Below are 14,466 nucleotides of genomic sequence, written 5' to 3' on the forward strand. Positions count from 1 at the left end.
AAGGGCAACAATGAACAGTTATAACTTCAATACCAAAAACAAAAACGTATACATGTTAGGTCTACTGTTCATTCAGTTGTAATTAAATATGTCTGGTCCCAGTGTGAAGCAACAGGAAATGACATAAACCTACGCTGAGGCCTTGATGACTTTGACAATCTCATTCCACAGCGTCTCCTTCTGTTTGTAGCTGTTCTCCACCACTGTGACCTGGCTGTAGTTGGCCAGGTATTCTTTATAGGCTGCCTCGATGTCTGAAGACAGGCTGAGGAACGAATCACCTGTCACGGAGGAAAAACATACATTTACTTATTTGTATGAAGAAATCATGCTCAGATTTCAGACTTCAGTTTTTGTAAGGACACCCAAAATGTGACAAGTAACAATATTAAAATGCTAACAGATGCTTAAAGTAAATAGATGCTCTATCAAATTATCTGTATATATTTTTGACTAATCTATACAAATTAGAAAGACACCTCATTTTGGAATCATGTGAAAAACAATCCATGTTTTCAGTGACACTGCGACCATTCTCATTCAAACAACCACTGACTGTGTGTTAGAACAATTCTCTCTTGTCGTCCAGTTAAGCGTCGTCATGGCCATCACGCAGACAGCCTGATGACACGAGATTGGAATCATTTTTAACCAAATGAAACCAGACAGAATTTTGAACAAATCATCTTTTTCTTAATATAGCACTGCAGGTCAGTTTTAAGGTAAGTACTAGAGTTAGGTTAATCTACATTTTGCCAACAGGTAAACGGAAGTACAAAGTAAAAAGACAGTATTAGGTTCAGTTGAGGGGTGGGTTTAAGAATGTGTAAAATCAGAAATGTGGACTTTTGACGCTGAGGAGATTGACTAATTTAAACAAAAAGAGATTAAAAGATGGATAAATGACATTAGCTCAAATGTTTGTGGCAATTAAGTTCAATTTTAAGACTGTTTAATTATTTTTAAGACCCAACATAAAAAAAATAAAATCGTATTTAAGACATGTTTAGACATTTTGAGGACCTGCAGACACCCTACAAAACATCCTTTATTTTCACTGCCACCCTTACAGATCACCATTTTTTTTAAATTCTGTATTAAAAATGTAAGTGTGGGGGCAAACTAACATAATATAATAATCATAGTACTCTGATTTTGTCTAATTTTCTGCATTTTTTCTGCAGTATTTTTGGTTTCTGCACCCTTAAATCAAAATACCACCAACTGATTTGTTAGGTTTGTTTTTGTCTGTGTTACCAGTCACATATAAGATAAGAATATAGGCATTAAGTGTGTTTTCATTAAGGGTAATTTTCCTCTTACGCCTTAAACATCCAGTTTCAGTTTAGAACAGGGTGTGCCTAAAATGTCCACACAAATATTAGCATTGTCATGTATCTTTTTTAATATTACTAGTCTGTGAGTACCTACCGTAACTTTTATCATGTGTGGATACAGCAGATGCATAGCACATTTCCAGGTTCACAGCTTTAACAATAAACTCTACTGTGTGTGCATCAAACTGGAGATGCATCCACCACCACACGAAGACACCTCTGCTGGGAGAGTGAACTCGTTTCACTTCTCACATGAATGTGAAAACCACATCAGATAACAAGACGCGTGAAGTTTTTATTTGTTTCCTGTCAACACGTCTGACCAGAACTGATCCGAGGAGAGGAAACCTCTGATAGACCAGCATCTATCTCACCGCTTCCTGGTGGAAGGATGAACAAGCTCACGTTGTAACAAAGGTAACAAAGTCGATAAGAGTGGAAATGTAGGGCCAGTAAGGGCCAAGTGATCCCTTACAGAGCGTCTGCAGGTAGAGAGGGTCTGAAGGCTGAATCTTCTTCTGGTCCAGCAGGCTGAGGAGTCGACTGGACACGTCAATCACTTCCTCTATATAGAGAAACATGCTGTCCAGGTTTGCTGGAGGAGGCTGTGGTGAGCAGTGAGACAGAGAGATACACAAATTAACTTCATGGACTGTGATTTCATCTAAGATGAAGCTTATACATGCAAATGTGATGATTATTTAACTCCACCAAACGGCATCAACCTCGGGGTCACAGTGGGCGTGTTGGATCAGGTTGGTGAGTTACTCTTTGATCATTTTCTTTCATTTCCCCAAAATATAAATCTCAGTTCATACCTCTTCCTCTTTTTAAAAAAAGTTCATATTTTCTTTCTCTATGGTTTATCATTTTTGTGCTACAGCCTGATTCCATTATGTTTAATGAGTCCTGAGAACACAAAGACAAAACTTGTATTAGCACAAGACTAGTATAACCAGGGGACCTCATGTGATTTAGTAATTGCCCCCCATGTCTGTGTTTCACGCAGCGCAGTCACACTGGATAAGCAAAGTCTGTATTTTACACAAATTTACTGATATTGCCTCCTGGATATGATGTGCACAGCTACTTGTTACCCCGCTCCATGCAACACAGGAGCACTAAACTGCACAACTAGCAGAAATGTACAGTGTTAACCTTCTTTTTTATTTTGAATGTGGGTTAAATAAACAGAGCAGATTCTGCCTCACATTGTCATATGTCATCCATCTCATCATCTTTCGAGATTTCACGATTCTGATGGATTAAAATTTGCTCTTTCTGTAAATGTGTCTCCATTCTGTGTAGCCAGATGAGCCTCCTGCACCCAAAATGCTGTCAAACCTGTCCTTAATAACTGGCAACAGAGCCTCCATAATTCTCGACCGGGAAAGAGACAGAAAAGAAGCGAAGAGAGAACAGAAATCTTACGTACGACCCCAAATCACAGAGGCCGCTGTTACACTGCCCATTCAAGGCAGGAATATTGTGCCGTTACACCGCCTCGCTGCTCTGTATATAAGGTACGATTGCGATTTGTGGAACAAAGTTGTCTCGCCTCTGAGCTGGGAACAGAGGTAGTAATAACGCTGAAACGATGTCTGTATAAATGGGACAGCCAGCAGGATGGGATCATGGGCGACACATTTTGACAACGAGTTATGGGAAATTTAAAAAGTAGCAGTTAGCAGCTAGTGGCTGGCTCAAAGAGGAAGAAGCCGAAAATGTCCGCAAATTGAAAATATAATGATGTCCGAGAACTCCTTACCCTCCGAGCAGAGGACGAGATCAGCCACCACTTAACAGTAACAGTAAATGATTGTTATTGTCATGTTATTGTTTATAAAGCGCTGCTGATGCATATGTTATATGACACACTAGAGACCAATTCTGCGATGCCGGGATGCTGTCTAAAATCACACATGAGAGTGGAGCGATGTCGTTTGGTTTGTGATCTCTGTAAAAAAGGGCTATAGATGCAGATAAGAACAGGAATAATATCATCACATGACTTCTATGTTTGACAAAATCCATCCATACATCCATTTTCAACTGCTTATCTTCAGCCAGGTCACTGGGCGCAGCAGGCTGAGCAAAGTACTCTAGAAGCCCCTCTCCTCAGCAACGCTTTCCAGCTCTTCTTGGGGGACTCTGAGGTGTTCCCAGGCCAGATGAGATACATAATCCCTCCAGCATATTCTGGGTCTGGCCCGGGGCCCCTCATCAGTGCAATGTAACCAGAACACCACTGATGGGAGGCGCCCAGCTGACAACCTGATCAGATGCCTGAACCACCTCAGCTGACCCCTTTCAATGAGAAGGAGCAGCAGCTTTACTCCGAGCTCCCTCCAAATGTCCAAGCTCCTCACCCTATCTCTAAGGCTGAGCCCAGCCACCCCACGGAGGAAACTCATTTCAGCGGCTTGTATCCATGACCTCATTCTTTCGGTCACTACCCAGAGCTCATGACCATAGGTGAGGGCTGGGACATAGATGGACCAGTAAATCGAAAGCTTTGCCTTCTGGCTCAGCTTCCTCTACACCAGGACAGGCCGATCAAACCGCTGATCCATCTCACGATCCATTCTACCCTCACTTGTGAACAAGACCTCGAGATACTTGAACCCCTTTCGCTCCGGGCAGTAACTCTCTCCCAAACAAGAGGAGGTAACCCCTTGTTTTCTGACAGAGAGCCATGGCCTAAAATTTGGAGGTGCTGACACTCGTTCTCTCATCAGAGTGATGAAGCCAACAGACCCACATCAACCCTCAATAGTATATAGTAAGCTATATAAGCTCAGTGACAACAGGTATATTAGTTTTTATAGATTACTGAGCTATATACATCAGAAAACTAAAATAACTGTGACTGTGATGACTGCAGCATCCTTTCCTTCCAAAACTGAGGTTTCTGTGTTATTGTGATAAAACTGTTGAGTTTACAAGTAAGATTTATTCACATATTCAAATGAAACGTTTATCTTGTGCAACATATGCGTGCGTGTCTGCTCCCACACAAGAAAAATGCCAATGCACAGCTGATAGAGAGCCGCTCTGTTCAGCTCCATTCTATTCTAATGAGAGAACAGTGGGCGCTGCTGAAGACTGCACAATCTGCACATCGACACAGAAAACAAAACAGCAACTCTCCTGTCTCACAATGGCACCATTCACTCACATATTTATTCTGTTTCTCTGTCCAGCTTTCCTTCACTGTGCTGCTCCACTCGGTCTTTCTCCTGCCATCCATCATGTTATGTTACCCATGTTTATAACACCATTTATCTGAAGTTTATGTTCACACATTTGCATTTTGTATCTCAATTTTAAATTCTCGTTCTCAATGTCCACCGCATCAACTGTTCTTCTATTCACCAGTTAATCTCCTCCTTTTAACAGGTCATCAGCCCATAATTTAGCTCCTCCATTCCTCCTTTCTATTTTCATTTTATTCCCTTCATCTACCGTTCCCTCAGTGTGTTATCATTTCTATGCTCATCCACAGCTCGGTCCTTCCGGCCCGTAAAGTCTGATTCCATTATGTTTTACGAGGCCTCGTTTCATTACAGCAGCGATAATAAATGATTATTTAGCAGTAATAAGCAATACCTCCGACGTAATGAAAAGCTGATGATAATAATCCAGCAGGCGGCCTCAGCACAACACTTCCTCTGGATGCTTCGTGTCAATTTAACATGTGGTGATTACTTTTTAATTAAAAGGCACAATGAGAAGAATTGTCCCAAAATAAAGATTCAAAACACAGAGCTGAACATGCTCTAACATTTACTAACAGATCGTTAATTCAGGGTCAGCTTCATTTTTGTCTGACCTGTCAGTCAGACAGTCAGGGAGTCAGGGCTGTCAGCTCCCCTGGAGCTAGAGTTTGGGCTGACTGAGTTCGGGTTGCTATGGCTGCTGACTGGGGGTTCGACCAAGGCGGAGAACACACTGTGGTTCTAGGTTCTAACATTGGCGACATAAATGCCAACTTGAATTAGCCAGTTGGTCAGCAGAGAGCTAAACTATGAGCAAACTTTTCTCTCAATCTCTAATGGTGACCCGTTTTATTTTGTTCATTGTCAGACTCTCTTTTTGATAAGTTCATCTTCTTTTTCGGGTTGCTAGGCAGTTGTTGTCAATGCTAGAATACTATTCCTGCAGGATTCTCCACCATTGAATCAGGCTTTCACCAAAGGACGTGCACATATATTTGCATTTGTTGAACAGCCAATAGGAGCAACCTCTGCAAATGACCAGTGATCGGGCTAGATTTTCTAAATCCTAAAAACAGAGTCAAAAGGAAGTGCAGAAGACTAGTGTTCTCTCAGACTACTTGAATTACAATATGCTCAGAGTTTATTCTATTTTTACCCAATGACGTGAAAATAAAACTGCCTACCCCAGCTTTAAGAATGCTTGTTCATCATCCAGATTCAATATTGCAATCCTACTGTACATTAGGGTTGTCATGTGAACCGATACTTTGGTACCAAGTCAATGCCAACACGCAAATAATACGTCCGTACCTTCTTTTTTTTCTGTACCATAAGTACAGGATACAACTTTGCCCTCAGCAGGCCGTGTCGATTCCTGCTAGAACTGACGGGGGCAGTATACGTGCGTCAGTCTGTGCCGAGGACGAGCGCCGAAGAAGAACGCCTGTTCTCCATCATCTCTGCCAGAAACAATGGCTTCTACAAGTGCTGCTGGAGCCACAACACCACGGCTTGTCGAAAAGTCAGGTATTAGGAGTCGTGTGTGGAGATATTTTGCATTTGAGGCAGATGAAAGCGGAGTAATTGTAAACTTGCAAAAACCAGTGTGCAAACGGTGCCTCCAAAGTTTCCAGACCAAAGGAGGAAACACCTGGCTCAACACTTAAAAGACAGACACCCTGGCTTGTTTAAAGAATTCAAGGTGAGTGGGTTTCAATTTACCATCACTTGTGTTATGGTATACTTATCCTGAAATATACGTTACATTATTTGGATTGACTTCAAAGTTTGAAACAGTTTTAATAAAGTAGTGGATTTAGAAAAACATGAGTTCTCTTGAGTATCAAGAATTGTGGAAATTCACTGGTGTTGGTATCGACTACTGAAATTCTGGTATCGTGCCAAGCCTAATACCCAAACCCTCCAAAGTATGGTGCGTTTAGTGAGTAGATACAGTACCTGAAAATGCCTGAACTAAAGTTCTGCGAGGGCAGTTTTGTAGCTGTGCTCCAGTGTTATAATTCAAATACTTCACAGTAAGCATCACAGTAAAAGTTAGACATTGTGAGGAAAGAGGTTTCCAAGTGGCTGCCATTTTGAAAAGTCGAAAAAATCCTGCACACTGTCGATCACTTGTTGGCAACTGACAACACAAGAATTTTGAGGGCCTCCGCTTTGAGATCACAAGGCTTGATGGGCATTTTATTTCACTATTTGCTGATGTTTCACAGGCAAAAAAGTTATAAAGAATAATACTACATGTAACTGTTATTTGCAGCCCTAATCAATAGTATTAATTATTCCATACAATGCTACTAAATGCTGCAGACCCCTGATTCCTACCTGTAGTTTCTGCAGGTTGCTCCTGATGGTCACAGTGCTCACTTGCAGCAGTCGCAGGTAATTCCTCTCAGACTGGACCAGCTCCTCTATGGCCAGCATCTGTCTCTGGGCTGCCCTCTCTTTAGCTGCTGCTTCCTCCTCCTCACGCTTCTTCTTAGCCTCTTCTGCCTCCTCTGCCAACCTCTCCGCAGACATCGAGCTGTCCTCTGAGAAACTGTCCTGTGAGGAGAGTTTTGTATTTGTACCCTCAAGTTCTGACGCCTCAGCTGGTGCCTCCACAAACACAGACACATCCGACTCTTCTTCTGTGCTGAACGTCTCCTCTCCAAACTGATCCCCCTTTGTGGCTCCATCCTTCTTCTCCTGCAGCTTCTCCTTCATCGGATCTTTCTTGGCGACCTTCTCCACAGCTCCGAGGGGAGACAGAGCAGACGAGGCCAGTTTAGGGAGAGCCAGTGTGAAGGAGGGTTGGGGCCTCCTGGGCACCTCCATGATGGAGATCACTGTCAAAGAGAAACGCTGTTTAGGGAATGTGTTTTCAAGTTTTGTACTTTGAAAGAATTTATTTTCATGAGTAACAGGATCTTAATCTTCTTCATACTCACCGTTAAGATTCTCTCAAATATTATAAAAGCTTTTTTTGACATTCAAAGGCATAGAGTACATCGAGTTGAGTATGGTAAGAGATAAAAGATGAACCCCCTGGTTTTTAACCTGGAGCACAGTTTTCCACTGCAAAGCACACCCATCCTTAAGAAATACTTCACTGCATATTAATTACTCACTCAGTGTTACCTTGAATTAGTCAAGAAAACTTTGTTGTTCTCTCACGGCTCAACGTTTACTTCACAAATTCAAGATTTCCAGCGGTGAGAAAGTAATACACAAATGGTCATTTTGTGGGTGAAGTATCCCTTTAACAAGACATAAGTGTACTTCATTACTGACTCTCAGTGTGAAAGACAACCTCTGCATGGTGTCAAATGTCCTCATTCCAGTGTGAACCAGATGGACCACACAGGATCTACAATAACACTCCAAAACAAGGAAGGGCAACGCAAATGTTTGTGTCTCAGTCACTTAACTGTGGTGACACATCAGCTTGAGTGAACACAGCAAGAAATAAATACTTAAAAAAGTCAAAATAGATTGCTGGCAACTGGAGAGATACCTCAGGTCAGTCAAAACTCAAACACATAAACTGTAACTAGAAAAGAAAACACTTGATGTATTTTGCTGAGTGAAATAAGTTATAAACTTAAACTTCAATGCTCAATACAGGAGTGGTATAAAACAACCAGAACAGACACCAACAACAGCTAGGTGCACCGGATTGTTGCAGAGATTAAGGTTTGAAAGCCCTGCCCCGTGTTTGGTGTATTTGCACTGCTGTGTTGTCCAAACAGTGCAAGAGACATATCAGAATTGGCACATTAACGTGACCAGGTGAATAAACACAGATTGTAGGGTCATGAAATAAGGCTGCTGAGTTATGGCATAAATCAAAATCATGAATATGTTGGTCAACTTTGAGGTCACGACTATTTAACTTAACATTCTGCATTTATTAAACTTTTAAAATGTCTTGAACTTTAAATAGAATTCAGCTGAGGAACAAAAATGTACAAAAAAAGAGAGATAAATAAATAAAATAAACGATATAGAAATGTAACTATGATGTAAGAGGAGAGGGAAAGACCCTGCACTGTTGGCAGAACAGCCAGGGACTGTGTTTACGCTGAGCAGCCTGCATAGGAATTAATTAATGTATCAAGCATTTAAACATATTTCTCTCTGTCTCCCTGATTATCTGGATACATCTCTAAGTTTGTTGCTCGTTGCTTTTTAGAAATAAAGTCATTAAGAGTCTGAAAAGTCTCTAAATCTAGCAAAAAAGTCGCCGTGTTGGCAACACTGAGAGCAGCGCTGTAAAGGAAAGAGGTGCACTGGATTTATATCACAAGACAAATGAGAGCATCACTGTGAAACAGAATGCAGCACAATAACCGTTTTATCTCAATTATGTTGTTTTCATCATGTTGGAGGCGCTTACTATAATTGGAATTAGAATTCTATTAATTGCTCAGCCCTAATAACACACTGAATTAGTTGAAGAAAGCTGCCATGCTGTTGGAGACATTCAGTATTACATGAGCAACCTGTTCAGTTAAAGCACATATTTGTCTAAAATGAACGCAGTGCAGAAGTGAGTTAGAGTCTGTCCCAATACTTACACTTCCCCTCAAAATTGGCCCCAGCACAATTTAAGTACTATTTTCGCAAATAAGCACGCAAAAATTCCCGAATATGTCAGAATGTGTTAGGTTTCTGTATATGCATTGTTATCTGTAAGCGCTGAGTTATGAATGCTTGAAAATCGCTAATTCACGATGTAGCCGACATGAATATCTACAGAGTTCTCCATGCAAGAAGCAGGTGAACATGTCTGTTGGCGTCCCAATTCGTAGGTAAAATTCCTTACCCCTCAACACTACCCCTTCATCATTGAGGGGAATCTATCTGGCGAGTGCACTTGAAACCAAGGGGTAAGGTCAAGCTTCCACATGAAAATTCCTGGAATATCCTGGCAGATAAGGAAACATTCCTGACTCTGATTTCTCATATGAAGATGAACTGCACAGACAGCAGAGCTGCAGTTGTGATGGCTTTGTTTTGACTGTTTACTTCACACAAACATGCAGAGAGGGGGGGGGATGCATTGTCATGGACCCTCTGAGCTGGAGCACCACGTGTCGGCCCACCGGGAGGCTGGCAAGCTGCTTACAGAGCGACTAATGTTGCCGCCGCTGTGACAATTAGCCATTACATGGTTCTGGCTGATCAGCCTTCTGTGGCTTTAAAGGACACACTGTGATGGCAGGATTATTTTTAACTCAGTGATTAAATTAGAGTGTCTATGAGAGGAGTTACTCATGAAGACTTTTGCAACTAGGCTCAGAGTTTCCTCCATGTATCATAGTCAGAAGGGGTGGGGCAGTTTTTAATATTAGAGCTGGTATCACACCTGAGTTTCACAATCGATACCAGAGCAATACCTTAGTGATACCTGACTTTGGGTGGGGCTGCAACTGATGACTATTTTCATTGTTGATTAATTTTCTTGATTAACTGATTAGTTGTTTGATATAAAATGGCAGGAAATGGTGTTGTCAAACGATGTTGTCATATGTCTAGTTTTGGCCACGACCCAAAGAAATTCAGTTAACTGTCATATAGGAGTAAAGAAAGCAGAAAATATTCACATTTAAGAAACTGGAATCAGAGAATTTTTCCTTTTTTCCTTTAATAAATTAAATAAACTAATGAACTGGTTTTAAATCAGTTGGCAACTTATCTAGTAAATGTCAACTAGGGTTGCAAATATGGTATTTTTACGGTAAGATAACAGTCGCAGAAAATATCGCAGTTTCGTGGTATACAACGAATCGATAAATCATTGCAGATCTAACTTTGAGAATTATTAACTGTTTTTTCTACATCACACTTTTCATACTGTGTTCTATAAACACATTTCAGTTGGTACCAAATAACTACAGTTTCAATATTCAGCCCTATTAGTCCACCACTACTAAGACCTCACCTTCAGCTGCACACTGCTGCATGAATAAACACAATCAAACTGTTGTCTTTCATTGTCTGTTTGAACTGAGTGAGGTCATGCTGTTCCTGAACTGAGTCACTAAATGATAAACTGATATGTTTCTGCAACAATGTCACAGAAACAAATTCCTTTGCGTGTGTTGTAGCTAGTGCACAGAGGGAATCTGTTCAACGGCTGTGGCTCAGGAGGTAGAGCGGATCGTCCACCAATTCTAAGATCTGTGGTTCTATCCCCAGCTCCTCCAGTCCGTATGTTGAAGTGTCCTTGGGTACAATACTGAACCCCAAATTGCTCCTGATGGCTCTTCCATCAGTGTGTGAGGGTGTGTGAATGGTTATTGATTGGTTATAGTTATGGTTATGGGTGACTGTGACTCATAGTGTTAAGTGCTTTAATTGGTCGTAAGACTAGAAAAGCCCCATTTAAGTGCAGTCCATTTCATGTGAAGAAGAAAAAACACTTGCTTCTCATACATTTTACTCTGTTTCATTATATACATACACTCAGTACTACATTTAGCTGGGTGGAGCTAATAAAGTGGGAACTGACTCATACAGCAGCGCTGCATTAATTCATACGGTCATGAAGTTTATAAGGTTCAGTTTCTGTTTTAGAGAAGTGGTGACTCAACTTAACCAAAGGCTATAGTTTGTGGTTCTACTGGGTTATACTGGGAGAAGTTTACAATATTTTCCACAGCATAGAATGTTCTCCTTATTTTTTGTTATTATGTGAATGGCTACACTGGGCTGCACTGTATGTTTCAGGTGTCCACAACTCTTTTGTGATTGTAGCTATTGTCCTGCATTCTGATTTAATCCCACCTCACAGATTTATCTTTTCCCTCCAACAAAGGGTTTAGGGGTTTATCAGCATATGGTGACCCAGTGATGGGATAACAGCCAGAACTGGGTGTCAAACCTCACTATGTTTTTAGTGCTGACAAGAATCAGTCTGCAGCAAGAATCAAAACTGAAAGCTGGCATCTCTGCTTGATGTGATTGTTCCTTATCTAAATCATAATGTTGTCTGTTTTAAACTTTTAGGCCAAGTTAACACATGCTGCTTCTGTTTAGACATACCTTAACATTTAAAGGTCCAGTGTGTGGGATTAAGGGGACATGTTGTAAGAAATGGAATATAATAAGTATGTTTTCTTTGGTGTATAATCCACAGAAAATAAGAACTGTTGTGTGTTTTTACCTTAGAATGAGCTGTTTATATCTACATAGGGAGTGGTTCCTCGTCTACAGAGATCACCATGTTGGACGACCATGTTTCTACAGTAGTCCGGAAGGGACAAACCAAACACCGGCTCTAAGATAGGTCCATTTGCATTTACATGTCGACCACCGTAGTTAGAAGCCCCACCGCGACAAGAGCGTGAAGAAGACATTGATTCTTTTACATGAAACTGCTTTTTTCAGTGTTTTTATCACTGGTTTATATCACCTAGTCTGTTTGTTTTGGAGAGGAAGAGACCTCTGCGGATAATTCAGCTCCCAGTAAAAACCCCTTGAACACTTTATACTGAAGGGATCCTCACTTGGAGAAGTTTCAACTGGCTGCATTCTGCAATCCTCACTGCCAGATACCACTAAATCTCCCTAAATCGTGCACACTGTTCCTTAAAGAACTTGGACTGAAAAAGCTTGTAGAAAAACATATTTAGACCTCTTAAAGTATAGTATCATTTAGGTACAGTTACTGAAACCCAGGTATCATATTGGTGCAACCACTGACCTCTCTTAACCATTACGTTACTACAATTATGACACACCAGCACACGGAACAAAACAGATGACTCTCAGTCACAACCTGACGCAAAAACTTATTTTACATCCCAAAACAAGTGTGTCAGAGCTCCAGGCTGAGACATCTGCTGCACACCAGCAAAACCAAAACCACAGACATGACACCAGTGTGCATTAAGTGACAGTGTATCATTGAAAACCTTTACAAGAGATCAGACATCGTTACCTTGTGCAGAATCCTGGATTCAGCTGTGGTGAACCTCGGTCTCCTCTCTGTCTCTGTCCTGCTGAGCTCTGTCCCAAGTGAAGTAGAAATCTGCTGCAGAGGAGACGCTGCTGCATTGAAAACACACACATACACACACACACACACTGGTGTAACTTTCTCCAGTGACTCACACACAGCACACTGCTGTTGGGCCTCATGTGGCAGGAGTGTGTGAGGGTATATTCACGACTGAGTGTGTGTGTGAGAGAGAAAAACAGTGTGTGAGTATGTGAGGGAAGGGGGGAGGGGAGTGGAAAGGAGGGTGGGCCGGTTGTTTTGTAGAGGAAAAAGAGGGGAGGGAGAGAGAAGGGGGGCCACACACACACACACACACACACACACACACACACTAATGCTGCTGAATAAGCTGATTGACTGCAGCAGCTGGTGGGAAGAGGAAATGGCACTCACCCAGGCAGATGCGGATTGGCTGGCAGGTCCTCACAGTGGAATGAAGGACCAATCGGACGACACCTAAAGAGATTTCATGAAACACTACACGGCCCACTGAAGACGAAGCGTCGAAGTGATTGAAGTTTTCCTCTCACAGGAAACAAAAGCACGGTGGGACGTCCCATCCTCTTCCAATCGCAGAGGGATTGTCTGGATTTTCTGGTGGAAGAAAACAAAAAGAGATTTAAAGCTCCCTCTTTTGGGTTTTCTCAGTCGGAAATAAAAGATTCACTGTTGTAATTTATTTCAAATAATTAAAGAAAGTGTACGAATGCCCGCCGAGCAGCTACTAGACAGCACAAAAGCATTTAAATGAAACTTGAGGAGTGTGTATTTTGAGATTCCACAGCAAAACCATTCACTTTCTCCAAATACTAAAGGGTGAGTTTCCCTGAAGGTGTCCAGCCGTGCAAATATCTGCTGTTAATTAGAGGCACCTGTCACAACACAATGGAAGGCAATTCCACTTGTGGTGCTAAAAACATTCTTTAAAAATGCACCTTAACAAGACTGATCTTGTGTTCACACAACGAGCGACAAAAAACAACAGTGGCCGGCTGAGTCGCCCTTGAAGTGTTGCTCAAGTGCGCGTTGACATAGTTATGTCATCCTGGGCTTGTGCGTGTCTGCTCCTTGCAACAAAGCACCTCCACCCAACGTTTTCTCAAGTTAAAATAAATCTATGCATGTGATCAATGTCTGAGCTGCATGTTAAAATCACATGTCGCTGCCCCACTGCATCCCTGTGTGAACTGCAATACAAAGAAGGCTAGCATGTGTCAGCTAACTTTGCTGAATAGCATCACAGATAGAAACAAAAACATTTTACATCACTGGAGCGTTGAAAAGGTTGAGGCTTGCTCAACTTCCGATTTGTAGCCCTTCACACAGCGACAAGTGTTGGGAGTCATTTTGTAGCTTCATGTCATCGACTGCCATTGAAAATGACTTGTATCCTGTTGCCGTGTCGCTCAGTAAGAACACTGCGCACAGTCTACAGGCTGTGACACACGTCAGCTGACGGTCAATGTCAGGTGAGCATGTGCGTCCAGCACCGTTGGCACTAGTCAACCTTAGTCGGCCTTTTTTCGGCTGACTTGCACGTTGAGTCAAGGCGTTACTCAATCTGCGTTCTTGCCTGTACTTGTGTTCTTGCGGACTTGTGAAATGTCATCAGTCGCTGCCCGAGTACTGTTCCAATTCAAAGTCCGCATCCAGCCAAGTAGAGTCCAAATGTCTGGTTGTGAACATGCTCTGCCCGTTTCATCGGGGATGCATCGGGAGGTGACTTGTGTGGACTTTTGACAGCCAGGTATCCCAGAATGCATTTCTCACAGACCAGCGGCAATGGCAGCCGTCCTGGGGAGTTTGTACTCCAGAGTCGAACTTGCCAAGTCCGAACTCCCAAGTGCGCAAGTCCGAATTTGGCGCACTTGGCATCGAGAAACGCCTTCAGTGTCAGGAAAGCAAA

General features: G+C 42.0%; 1 protein-coding gene across 4 annotated transcripts in view; it reads right to left on the minus strand.

The window, feature by feature from the left end:
* Window positions 1-14,466, minus strand: part of arhgef37 (Rho guanine nucleotide exchange factor (GEF) 37) — a 45,753-nt gene that overhangs the window by 24,742 nt on the left and 6,545 nt on the right. For 2 of the 4 annotated variants that reach the window (XM_049586428.1, XM_049586429.1), the window contains 5 exons: window positions 12,954-13,154; window positions 12,501-12,610; window positions 6,899-7,401; window positions 1,813-1,942; window positions 134-281 (listed from right to left, as the gene is read on the minus strand). In XM_049586428.1, the coding sequence (XP_049442385.1) occupies window positions 134-281; window positions 1,813-1,942; window positions 6,899-7,390 (770 nt within the window). In that variant the 5' untranslated portion in view covers window positions 7,391-7,401; window positions 12,501-12,610; window positions 12,954-13,154. The remainder of the gene's footprint in view (window positions 1-133; window positions 282-1,812; window positions 1,943-6,898; window positions 7,402-12,500; window positions 12,611-12,953; window positions 13,155-14,466) is intronic. The other 2 variants (XM_049586431.1, XM_049586430.1) reach the window with 2 other exon arrangements.

The sequence above is a fragment of the Epinephelus fuscoguttatus genome, linkage group LG9 (assembly GCF_011397635.1).
Source record: "Epinephelus fuscoguttatus linkage group LG9, E.fuscoguttatus.final_Chr_v1".
Taxonomy (NCBI): Eukaryota; Metazoa; Chordata; class Actinopteri; order Perciformes; family Serranidae; genus Epinephelus; species Epinephelus fuscoguttatus.